We start from the raw sequence: 13,743 nt of genomic DNA on the forward strand, positions 1-13,743 counted from the left end.
CCTGGAAGATAGTGCTGACCACTTTTAAGACTTCCAAATTAATATCATTTTCCTAATCTCTTTCCATGTTTTTTCATCCTTGATGTTTAAGATCAACCATCATATAACCAGTCAATGTCTGGAAACTAAGTCTTTCCATCCAAGCATTTGTAGTCAGATTATGGAGACAACTGTGTGAGCATGAACGCATCTCAAATACAAATTATAGCAGAAAATAAAATTATGGAATTATAGAATGGTTTGGCCTGTAAGTGGATCTTAAAGGTCATCTTGTTTCAATTTCCCTGCCATGGGGAAGGACATCTTCAAATAGACCAGATTGCCTACAGCCTCATCCAACCTGGCCTTGAACACCCGCAGGGATGGCACAAGGGGAATGTGATATATTTTTGGGCAAAAAAATTAAAATAGACAAAGCCAATAATGAATGAGATAGGAAAAAATTTAATATGTATCAGTAGTAATCTCAGTTGGTCACAAACAGAAAAATAGGAGCTTAATTAGAAAGGGATTGAGTCTAACCATAAAAATGCTTTTTTTTTTTATACTACATCTAGTTAACATTCAAATTTGTCTTCCCACCTGACATGCCAGAGTTTCAATAATTCACAGATATCATCAACTATGACAGCAGACAATTTGAGACACAAGGAGGCAGACAAGGGGCTAACCACTACTCTCATGTATTTTACATGATTTTTGTACAAAGTGTACTAATTTCATGTTTGTGCTTTCATTTTCCTTCTTGGACTTTCTGACATGTACCTGAGTGTTATATGTCAACTTGAAGATGAAAGAGGAGGCCAAAAGTCAGAAATTAAAACTTCAGATAGAGAAGGAAGGCCAGGAACCAGTGGGGGAGGGACAGAGGGGCAGGATTCTCCACTGCATAGGGATGAGAAACAGAGGAGGAAGGCCAGAGGCTCTTTGCTTCTCTGAGAAGAGTGTACAGGATGCTGGGTGAGAGTTTACTTGCTGGATAAGGATGGAAATTAAAATCTCAGCTGTGGGCAATTGCTAAGAATCTTACAAAGCATCCAAAATGGCAAAGCAATGCAAAAATGTGGCATATAAGCAAAAAGGGAAGCCTGAGATACCAGGTGCGATTTATGCCTCTCAGTGACACAGACACCCTAACCCACCCTTCTCAGAGCACTGGGTCATAAAGGCCTGTGGTCTTGTTCAGGAAATATGGCAAAGTATCCATAAAGAATTCCCTATTACTAAAAGAAAGTGAAAGGCACTCATGCCACCTCCTGGATCCTAAAGACCTTCTGAGACAAAGATACACTTAGGATTCATGGGAAACTTCTCAGGCCTTCCTTGCCAACAGCAGCCAATCATCAGTGTTGTCTTTGTCCTCAGAGGACCCAAACTGCCCTTGAATGATAGAGGTGTTTGTGTCTTTTTCCATGGAGACATTCTTGTGCATGATGTGATGCGCTTGTCCTGCAACAGAACACAATTTAGAGCCTTCCAGTAGCAGGGGACAATGACTTAGCAAGGGATAACTGCTCATTGTTGTATTTAACCAAGTCCAACTCAGGGTTTTAATTTTAGTTCTGTGCTGCAATAGGTTGCATTTCTACCTGTGCTGGGCCATGTGGTCACGAAAGACCACAGTGAGTCACTCTGTGCCACCAGTTGTCACCTCATGCACTGATGGTCCTTTACTCAAACTTTCAGGCAGTTGAAGAACCATCCAAAGGGTTCAATTTGGGTCATGATACGCTGGAAGTACACATTCTCCTGGAACATTGTTTTTCATGGTTGCACTCAGTGGTAAATTTGGAACTACATTCTATGTCTGGTCTAATTTCAGAGTGGTATCATTCTGTAGAACCAATACTTTCATGGGAAAAAGTGAAGATAGGTGAAACTATCCCAGTGTAGTAGCAGAGGCCATAGGTCTGCTGAGCAGCAAGATGGAGAGGCTGATCATGGCTGGGAGTTGCTCCAGACCTAAGGATACTGACAACACTTAAGGGAATATGCCAACCAATCCGTGTAAAGAGGAGCACAACCATCCATTGATGGCATCCCTGTTTACAGAGGTCAGAAAGAAAAAGAAGTTCCATACCAAAGGTATTGTAATACACCTCCTGGGACCCTTTCAAAATGTCACTAGAGCAAAATCGAGAGACAAGTAAAAAATCGGTTTAACTCACCCAATTCAATTTCTGATGGAAATGCAATTGGAATAATGTTACTAGAATTTGTTAGTTCGGCCCTTGGATTCATAAATCCTTCATAAATTCAATTGTCTTGTCTCCTCTTTGTGCATCAGATGTCACAACAGCTAGCATAAGTACTTAGAAACTTCATTCTTCACCACTCAAGCAGTTATTTCCTCTGGAACAAAGGGACTGAAATTAAATAACAGACAAAGACAGCAGTTTTTTTTCTATTCTCCTCTTTGCACTTGGATTATATGAACACATGCCTCATTATATTTTGCACCAAATTAATTCAACTTCCTTAGAAAAACTCAGGTGAAACTGTTTAAGCAAGTGCACAAGTGCTGTGCAGTGATTTATTCTAAAAACAGATACTAACAATTTTAATAGAAGTTATTAACAAGTTCTGTTGCATCAAATTTTTTGATAAATTCATTGATTTACATAGATATAACTAGAACAACAATTTTATCCAATGGACTGCAATGATTTTATCCAATGGACTGACATCCCGTAATTTCACAATTTGTATATTTCCCTTGTTCCATTTTCCTCTCTCTGCCTTTTCTGGCATGATATATATGTTTCTGCATCTCTGCCAATTGCATTGTGACTTTTCCTCAGCCACTAGCAAATACAAGGTTTCTGCACTCCTGGGAATAAAGTGAATAATTCAGCTAAGCTTTTGTTTGAGCTCTACAAGAACTGAGTGAGTGAAACTGTTGAATGCCAGGAATGAGTTCTCAAATTTCTACCAATTTGGAAGAATCTAAAGTTGCTTTATATTCAGGACCTCTAGCTGTGTCAGTTGAAGTGCTGGTTTTAACCTGTTTCTGAATTTGAACACAATAAAAGGGGAAGAAAATCAAACCTGCATTACTAGAGCTTTCTACTTTCATACTAATTTGTGGTAAAGTAACGTGGTTTCTTCTACACTGTGGACTATTGTAGGAGAACAGCAGCAGCAGCATAATCCATGTTGAATGAATGAAACCAGAGGCTCACTATTGAACACAGAAAAGTAATTTTTTCTGTATTAAAAAAAGTTTATAAAATATTGTCTAAAATTATAGAAAAGTTATTTTTATGTTGTATAAAATTATATAAGCACAACTGTAGGAAAAACTACAAATCCACTGATTTGAGGCCAGAGTTAAGTCATTTTATATCACAATGCCAATATAAAGTGTATAGAGTGTCCACGCCATACTCACTTTAAAGCTTTTATGCTAACAACGTAGACAATGTGGTATTGCAATGGCCTTAGAAGTAGTGAAAATCAGTGTCTCTTGAATCAAAACTTACCTTTGCTAAATGCAACCAAAATGGTCAGTTAATGGATGGAGAAAAATGTCCTGTAGAGCTATCCCCACAAAGTTTTAAACTATTTTAGGTATATGAAAGAAAATCACAGTATAAAAAAAAATATTCTAAATTGCACTGGTGTAACTAAGCAAAGCTTAAACATGTCTGTCATGTGAAGACAGAAATCATTATTTCTTTTGATCTTAAAGACATTCCAAATACCCAGCAAAGGTGGAAGGTGCTATTACTTTTCTAAGAGTACAAAAGCCAGTCCAAGAGCACTGTCAAGATCTATTTTATTATACCACACATGTCAAAAAAGCGGTCATCTGGACTTGCTCAAGCAAATCTCCAACAAGTTCTTGAGAGCATAGAAATATATCTGAGTGCCACTGACTGTTCAAGTATGTGGGATAAACCCCATATGAATTTGAAGAGAAACAGTCCAAAGAACTGAGTAGACATAAATAAGGATATCCTGAGATAATAAGAAAAGATCATAAATTTGCAACTGGGGAGGTCCTGGACCAGCACAGTTTTATTGCAGAGGGGACTGGTTGTTTTGTTCCTGTGTGTTCACCAGGGATGCACATGCACATGTGCCATGTGTGCAGCACAGATGGTCTGGGACTAAGATCCAGGAGCAGGTATTGGAACTAAGGGATTTGGCAGCATAAATTCACCCTGTGATAAAAGTGCATTTGTAACATGAAACACCAGCAAGAGATTATTAGACAGAAATTAAAAATACCTGTATGGTGAAGGCATAAGAAACTATTTCTCACCATGGATGCAAGTAATTAATACATTTAAGAAAAGACAGCATGCAGACAGATGAGCAGCAATGATGACAGCAATTTCATGCTGCAAATATATATATATATATATATACACCAGTAAATATTCTGAAAGTTATTCTGTTGTGTTTGTTAATTATTTCTCTAAATTGTTGAAAGGAATCAGGCACACACCAGGGACAGAAAATCCTTATGAGATACAAAATCCCAGCTAGAGCAGGAATGGGTATAAAGTGTTGGCCTCCACAATAATTTTAAACATGTTGGTTCATCTGAAAGATAGTTTTGAATCAGAAATATGAATAATGAATATCATCTGCATAGGACACTATACATGTACATTAATATTGCACTCCCTACATCACAGAGGTGATGAAAGTGCTTGGGTGGAGTTGTGGATGTTCAGTGAGTTAATGAGAATTAATTTTGCCCCTGTGCTTGGAAGTTGTGATCATAAGCTTTAGTTTTGCCAGGCCCATGTCTGAATTAGTAAAATTATGCTCTCAATAATATAATAATGTGTCTACTAACGTGCTGCAAAAATATGTCATTAATACCTGAATAAAGTGGAAAAAATTTCTAGAAAGCAACTAATTTGAGGGCAAAGGAGATGCTACTGCATTGCAGAAGGGCTGGTTTAGGGACTTGGACAGGCCACAACACCCAACATTTTAGGTTCAAATCAGTCCTTGAGTCAGGCAAACTGAACGTTAAGCCACTTACTAAGTGTGACCTGGAAAGTTCTACCTGCCTTGCATGGACAAGCCCAATATTTAATTTCCTGGTAAAACGAGATACAGATGAACATGAATAATTTCATGCCTTTTGTATTTGACAGCTCTTCATAGCCGATGAAGAATAGGCTGCTGCTTTATTGTTGCCTTTTCTTAAGCTGCTTTTTGACTGTGAGCAAACTGTTTTTTCTATCCATGCAGTAATACCCCAGACATGTTTCCCTGTATCCAAACATGTGGGTGTTTTGCAGAGGTTAATGGAAATTAAATTAAAGCTGAATAATACTGATTATAATGCAAGAGTGTGCAAGCAAAGCTAATTAATACAACTGGCAGCATGGCTCAGTCTTGCCCTGTGACACCACTCTCTCTTTCTCCCTCAATCCAATTTTTTCCTAAGCAGGTACCCACAGCGACCTAAAGCTGCTTGTTTTATAGTCTTGAATGGATAGATATACAGCAGCATCCCAATTTTTGCACTCAGGACTTAAATGATATTCAATATTCCAGAAAGAAATGAAAAGCTGCTATATTCACCCTTTTTCCTTCTTGCTTATGAACATCCTAGTTCTACCATTAGCATTACAGTATTTCCTAGACTTCAGTGTTTGCTGAGTTTTTCTGTGCAAGGAGCTGTTGCAAATAAACTTGGATCTTATCTTGACTAAGTGACATGTGTCAACAAATATAATTTCTGGTGGACCAGCTCACTTTTTGTCTTATATTAATGACCCAGCTTTGCCATTAGTTTGCCAAAGGGCAGAAGAATGGCTTTTAACTATGGATAGTATGCACAGGCTACCTGAAAAAAAAAACAAAAACAAAACAAAACAAAACAAAACAAAAAAAAAAAAAAAAAACCGAAAACAAAAACAAAAACAAAAAACCAAACCAACAAACAAAACCCCAAAACAACAAAAAAACCCCCCTTGAAAATCAGACTGAAGGATCTGAAAACTGGAGGGTGGCAACAGGACAGAAATGAGATCTTGCATCCCTGCATCTTAGAGCACACCTTAATTCTTGTTTGCACCTTTTCCACGTGCTTCACTGAGCCAATCTGGAAAGGAGGCACCTGAGAAGGCACTGGTGCAATGAGGGATTCTTGGCCTGAGGACAACGAAGGTTTCATTTTGAAACACTGCAGTGTATTTAGTTCTTCAGAACATTTGCCTCACTATGAAATGAAGAGTATTGTGGACACGCTGTGTACACATTATTTTAGCTCATGTAGCACCTCCTAAGCATCACTTTCAGAAATGCCACCTCAGCACATATTCCCCAGAGGCACAAGTAGAATAGGGTCCATTAAATTTAAGCTTTGGAGGCTTTTTTCTTGCAACAAGACCTGAACCCCTCTCCCCCCCAAGTTGTTTCTTGCACCAATGAAGGCTCCACTTGCAAGGTACTGTCTGATCCCAGATTTTGAAGCTTCCTGTTTGTAGGGTTTCCATGGGCTGACTGCTGGACTGTGGCTTCCTTATTCCCCTAAATCCTTTTTATTTTTGGCACATCTAAAAACCATTCCTTTGATACTATTCTTCCTTTTTCACAGGAAAGAAACCAGTTGCTGTGTCAGCATCCTGGCCAGGAATCAAAGAGAACAAGCTACTTGCCAGGCAACACCTGGGGCACAGACAGTTAGGATGGGGATGATATTTCAGCAACAGCCTTTCTGGTAGTAAAGAAAAATATAATGAAGATTTTGTGCAATTTTGGAAAAAATAAGAAGTGTCATCTGTAAAAGTTGTGAGTTTATTTCTATGAAGAGGTCAAACAGCACTACAGCTACTGTTCCATCCTGTTCAGACAGGAATAACAGCTTTTTTTTTAGCTTTGTATTATAGTTGCCTCATAGTTGCCTCATGGCATCTTACTAGAGAAGGTGTCTCTGATTTCCAGTGTCTTCCACTTTAGCCGTGACAGCAACCATAAACTCCCTGATTTTAATTACAGAGTTACAAGTATATTTTGACCTCATAATCCCTCTTTGGCAAATATACCGATTTTTTAGGGGAATATATGTATTTTACCTTCTTTCATATGACCAAACAGTCCATGAGCCTCAACCTGAGGACATCAGATACAGAAATATTCTGATTCCATGAATAGCAGATGTGGGAACCATTCATTATACCTTTGCACTCTTTGATCTCAGCTTTAAAAGCTAAGCCAACCACAAACATAGGAATGTGAAATACATGGAGTAATAAACAGACACTTTAAAAATTTTCTTTATTTTCATTTTCAAATTTAAGGTCAATCTTCATTAATTTGCAGAGAATACAAAAATGTTCCCATTAGTCTAGTTTGAATTTAGATGTATTTGTAAATAAGACTAAGCCTGCTTTTTCAAATACCATTTCTGTGCACAAATTATATAGCTCATTCTTTTTGTAAGGCATGTAAAACAGATTTCAGTTCAAACATTAAAATATTTTACACTTGGGTATCAGAATTACAAACAGAAATTAAAGATTCTCAAAAAATATGCCTGAACTGCAGAAGTACACACTAAAGACATTACAATATACTCATGCAGAGACATGCACAGATAAATATCTATGTATATGAACATACTAGGAAGATCAAAAATACCTCTGGCCTGGTTTTTATGAAATCTCAGTCATTTAACTAACAAGAATGCATGTTTAACACAGTACTCATATATTGCTTCCACAATAATTGTAGTTTCCTATTTATATCAGTACAAAATCATTTCAGTCACACAGTAAAATTGTGTGTCTTCTGGTCAATGTCCTACAGTGATGCTGAAATGATGAAATACATTAAGGAATCATAAGGGAGAAGATGAAGGAATAGTGCAAGATAAAGCAGTACTGAGCCTTTGAGAAGATTAATTCACCACATGATGAATTGGTAACTGTAAATCTTCTCTCTTCTCTAGACAATATCCTCTTACTTTTGAATGGTTCCATTTCTCACATAGTGGAAGAAGATATATCAAGATACATAGGAAAATCCTATATATATATTGTGTTGGAATTGTGGAAACATGACAAATTTCCTTTCTGTTTAAAACTTGAACTTAGACAAATCACAAGAATTCACCATCTGTTGGAAAATCATTCCAGCAGAAAGTGTGTTGTTTCAGTGCACCTGTAGAAATCTTAATGTGCAGCCAAGGGACATCAAACAAATTATGTGGCAATGTCTTTTTGGGGAAAATTACATTTCAAAAATCCAGGCATGTAAGACAGAGATGCCCACAGATCCTTTATCTGAAGGTCCATGACTTTTAACATGGTTATTTTATTTGATGTCTTTGAGCCATTTATATTTAAAGATGATGCTCGAAGAACAGACCCTGTAAATAAGACTCCTTATTTCTAAGAAGGCCACCTGGAGTGAAAACATCCAGATGATTCTTTGGGCTTGCTTCTTCCACTGAAACCAGCATGGGAATCCATTATGAGGACTTTAAATTGTCTAAAGTGACAAAGTGACAATCTATAGACTAGATTCTGTCACCCTAATTATACAGAGTGGTACATTATTTTAGAAACAATTTGGTTTCTACTGGTGGTTATCTAGTAGAAGGAAAGCAAACATAAGTATATCCCAATCTGTGTACAGAAGCAAGATCCACATCTCCCACAACGTGCTCTTAGTTTTATTAAGGTCATTGAAAGTTTGCACATCAAACACTAAGAAGCCACCTAGGACATAATGTAATTTCTTTTCAGTTACTGCCTAATGAATAAGAACAGTAATGTATTACATTAGGAGTGTGCATAAAATAGCTTGTTACTAAACATGGCTTTTACCACAGAAGTTGGATCCAATCTTTGAATGTTATAAGGTTAAGTTTCAGGATATAAACAGGTTTAGGGGATCTTGGAGTAGCTCAGGAAGGTTACCACGAGCAGTCCAGGGCAGGCAGCATCCACCACTCGGCAGCTGCCACCCTGATGGGGGATGTGGTCAGCATGAGCAAGGTCTGTGCTGCTGCTCAGATAATTGTATACCAAGGCCATCTCCTGCAAACCAGCCTGTCACATCTCATGCTCGGAATACAAGATTTAAGAGCTGCCTCCCTGGTGGCTGCCGGCATGAGCCAGGGCTGCTTCATGTGCCATGCAGCTCATGGGCTTCCAATTCTGTGGTGTGACCCAAGCCGTCTGACACAACTGGTCAGCACATCATCACTAAATCATTTCTTAGCTAATAAATAATCTCACTGTCAGGACTCCTTTGTTCTTGCATCTACTCACTCTAATGTGGTATCCACTCAAGGCCACAATCTCTGGAACAGCTTCTTACACAAGAAACCTTCTCTTCTGCCTTCCTTCTGTTTACCCTTCAGGATAAATCCATCAGGATCATTATTCACTTTCTGTAACTTTCTTGTATCATATAAGTTTGTACTGCACTCTCTCTGCCAGAAAATCCTTTTAGAATATGTTATGGTATGCAAAATCTTGGCTCTAACTCTGGATTCCAGTTTGCCTTTTTGTTGGAGTAATTAATAAACAATTCCTATTGCACAGACTTGTTGTACAACAAGGAAAGTAACTTGCACACCTAAGCAGCAAGCTATTAAAATGATCCTAAAACAAAATAAACTAGGGTTCAGTTCACAATCTTATTCATATGTGTTTGTCTGTTTTGAGTAGTTTTTTAATGGCCCTTTAAGGACACTAATACACATCCATATATATATATATGTATATATGTATATATACATGCATACATATATATATACATACATATATATATATATATATATATACACACATATATATATATATGTATGTATATATATATGTATGCATGTATATATACATATATACATATATATATATATATACACATATATACACATATATATATATATATATATATATATATATGCCTGATAGGGGAGGGAGGCAAATAAATTTACCTCTTTTATCTTCATAAACATGCAAATTCACTGAGAATATATATTATTACTTCCATATTAAGAGGTAATATATTAAATTAATGCCTAGACTTTATTATATAGAACATTTATATTCCTTTTACATATATATTCATTATAATCATGGAGTACTGTGGTACAGGATGCTCACAATATATAAGTTCTGCACAGTGAATTAATTATATCTTAGCAGAGAAAGTTAATTTTTTGAACTGACATTAGAATATGACTTTAAAAATTGTGGTTGTTTTCATGTAATGTTAATGGTAACTTCTTTCCAAGTCAGACTGGACTTTAAAATAATCAAAGAGGCATTTATAAAACAACCAAGTAGCCATAACTCTACTTACCGGTTAAGACTAGGACTTTCAAGTAAGGCTGATCAATATGAAAATTACTGTTTTTAAGACTGAAATTACATCAATACGAACAATAAATTAAAACTAAGTAATCAAAAATTTAATATATAAAAATGCTACTCTATGACTTAACTATATATAACCAAGATATATAGCTAGAAAGAGATTTAGTGAAAGAGTAGGCTTTAGTCTCACTTTCCTGAGATGTCTGGGTTTACATTTTAAAACATGTGAGTGCTTTAAATTAACTCTGTGGGTTTGAATGTGCACACTCAAAACCCCTTTGTGACTAAAAATGCAGATTCATTTGTTCATTTCCTGTTTTTAATTGGGATGAGCTGTACCCCTTATTATCCAGCCTCATCTTAATAGCAATGCAGAACAGAACATACACAAGGGATAACACGGAAGTTAGTAAAAAGCAAATGTCATGAATTTCTGTGTAATGCCACTGCTTAAGACAAATGATGTCTGAAGATCCTACGGTGCTTGCAGCTGGTTTCCACAAGACCTGTTTTGGAGGCACTCAGTGGCAGCTGCCTGGTGCATTCAACCTGGAACACCTAGAGATCTTCATGTCTTCAGTGACTGACATTTAAAGTGCAGTGAAGCTTTGTTAAGTCCATCCTCACCTGCAATTTTCTTCATTAATTGGCACAATTCTTTGTTTTTCTTCTGTCACTTTGTCTGATGCCTTTTGTAACATTAATGGCGACTTCTTGTGTGGATATTTTCTGTGTGTCCCATTTACTCTGTGAGAGTTTTAAACAGTACAGTGAGTTCTACAATGACAACAGAAAGAGTCATTGATAATTAACCCCTAATTTACAAAACCAGTTCTGCTTAACAAACAGAACGCCTCCAGCATCCTTCACACAGCACTGCAATGCAGAGCAACTTCCTTATTCAGCGTGGACACAAGCTTTTGTATCTGCTACAAAGGCAATGGATGTCAGTAGGCTTTGGATCAACCTTCTCGACTATAATTATGATCTCTGCCTGTGTGTACTATAAAAGCAGGGTAAATAAATCTGGTTTCAGTCCAGAAGTGAAAATTAGAGGTTCCTTTTGATGTCACTGAGGGTAATGTATCACTAGCCCGAGACAGAATTTTCTGTACTTGATTTTATGTTTCTGATGTGAAAATACAGTTTTAAAGTAACACTTCCACCTGTGTACAAGACCCAAGCACAATATATACCTTTCAGAGCTTCATCAGTTTATTTTCAATATTCAAAAAAGTCAGTCTCTCTGAGTCATGTGAGTGCATCCCTAATTTAAATTGATACTTTTCCATCTCCCAGACTGTCTGCTTGTTGCCATTAGCAATGCACTATAATGCACAGGGAGCTGGATAGGTGTAACAAAGTGTACCCAGATCTGGACTGATAGAGACACACAGCTGAGTTGTGTGGGTTTGATTATTGCATTGCCAGTGTTCCATGAGACTATTTGTCAGTGTAAGCAATGCCAGGTAAATTAGGCATTATTTACAAGATAAAATAATGTCTGATAAAGTTCAGACATTGACATAAGTGGAAGGTAGATATATATCGCAGAGCAACACCTGGAGTTAATTTGCTGCTGTGTATTATTTCACATTTCTGCAGCCTGAATACACCTGCTCCTTTGCTATCTCCTCCCCCAGTGCTATTGTTCATGCAAGTACTTGCCAAAGACTATAATGAGAATTAGACCAGATTATTGTCAGTCAGGGACATAATCTGGATACCACCTTTTTTCGGAAGAGATGCCCGACCAACTTGTTACCTTCACTGGTATTAGCACTCCTTTCTTTACTACTGTCTTCATCATCATCATCATCTTTTGGTTCTAAATTGTTTTGACATTACTGTCATGAGAAGATAATAAAGTTTCCCAGATATAGTCAGTGTCAAACCTTTTCCCTTTCAACAGCATAAGCTGTACCCTGTCATAACCAAGTATGAAGGGATAAGGCAGATGTCTGCCTTGGAGCTGGATGCAGGAGAAAGTAAGAAACAGAGAGGTGACAAGACTTATCCCCTGCTAGCCCACAGGCCGATGGCATGACCCAAGTCTTCCAAGAGCACCATGTGCTGCATTGCACTGTATTCTATAGCATGTCGAGATAAAAGAAAAACTGTAGTCAATGTGAATGTTCAGGTAAATAAAACTTAAGGTATTCACATTGTATGCTCATCTTATGGTTCCCTAAACAGTGGAAAAACAGAGATGAAGAATGGCAGATCAGAGCTGGAGCCTGAATTAGATACTACACTTTCTCTCTAGGCATACATATTTCTTTTTTGACGACAAGAAATTTAGACAACTTCCTTTCTTATGCACCTGCATTAGATGTGGAGAATAATGTAAATACTTTAGTTATCATCAGAAATTTTCTTTGCACTGAGCTGCAACAACACAGATACTGAATGTATCTCAGTTAGAAAATGCAGGAGGATATCTTCAAAGTCATGGGGCCTCAGGGCAGGAGCCCACACTTCACTGAGTATTACCATTACAGTCAACACTCACATTGTCAACATGTGGGAATTTGCCCATACTTCCTATTAAGTGCAATACAGAAGTAATATTCCATTCAATTACAAAACTAGACAATTTTCTCAAACAGTAGGACAGGTATACACTGTAATTCTCAATTGTGAGCAAGTCTTTTTCAAACTGGATTAATAATTATTCTGTTTGACCGTTTCCAACTTCACCAATTAAAATTTCTCTCTAGGCTAGTGGCTATGACAAGCATTTGGGCTTTTCATTTACAGAAATCCCATGGCTCTAGATGTCGTATTCCTGTGGAATGTGTCCCTGTCCACCTGGAGGTGCAGTATCTCATGAAAAGATACAGCAGTATCTTTTATGTCAGCTGGGAATATCTTTGTACTACAGCAATACAAAAGATAATGATACAATGGGGGTATAAAATAAACAGACATGTACTGATATGTTGTGTGTTAGCAAATGCAAGGTGATATTCAATCCAAATTCTCTTTTTCATTTGCTCAGACCCCTTGGTTTAAGGATGTGACTCCCAAGATGGGACAACTTCTTATGGGGTGGATGTAGCAGTTCTGTCACATGCTGTGCTGAGACACTTTCTGTGGAAAAATGACAAAAGACAAAGCTCAGCGCGGAGGAGTGCCTACATTGGCAGTAATTCAGCAGAAACAAACTGTGTGTGCCTGGGGAGCAGGGACACCGGGGAGCTTGTTTCATGTCTGAGAGAGGCAAGAAACAAAGGATGGAATTGCACAGAGGTGTTGCAGTCATTCTCTGTTTAAAACAATGAAGCTAATGGGAATTAAGCCCGAAGAATGACCCAAATGGTGACCAAAAGCTTGAACTTGAAAATACATATTCCTTTTCATGCCCCACATGTGCTAACAAAGTAAGAACTGTACAATCTTAACGTGTATGTAAAGTCACTCAAACTCCATTTAAGTGTGA

The 13,743-nt window shown here is 37.4% G+C and overlaps 1 protein-coding gene across 7 annotated transcripts in view; it reads right to left on the reverse strand.

Moving 5' to 3' along the window:
• Positions 1–184: 184 nt before the first annotated feature.
• BAALC (BAALC binder of MAP3K1 and KLF4) overlaps positions 185–13,743 on the reverse strand; it is a 33,755-nt gene continuing 20,196 nt past the window's right edge. For 2 of the 7 annotated variants that reach the window (XM_066177646.1, XM_066177636.1), the window contains 3 exons: positions 10,929–11,048; positions 2,169–2,366; positions 185–1,449 (listed from right to left, as the gene is read on the reverse strand). In XM_066177646.1, coding sequence (XP_066033743.1) covers positions 10,944–11,048 — 105 coding nt within the window. In that variant the 3' untranslated portion in view covers positions 185–1,449; positions 2,169–2,366; positions 10,929–10,943. Of the gene's footprint in view, positions 1,450–2,168; positions 2,367–9,893; positions 11,079–13,743 lie in introns of those variants that run through there. The other 5 variants (XM_066177602.1, XM_066177609.1, XM_066177654.1 and 2 more) reach the window with 4 other exon arrangements.

Source organism: Chamaea fasciata, unplaced genomic scaffold (assembly GCF_029207755.1).
Source record: "Chamaea fasciata isolate MVZ Bird 193981 ecotype frontalis unplaced genomic scaffold, bChaFas1.0.hap1 SCAF_1, whole genome shotgun sequence".
In the NCBI taxonomy this organism is placed as follows: Eukaryota; Metazoa; Chordata; class Aves; order Passeriformes; family Sylviidae; genus Chamaea; species Chamaea fasciata.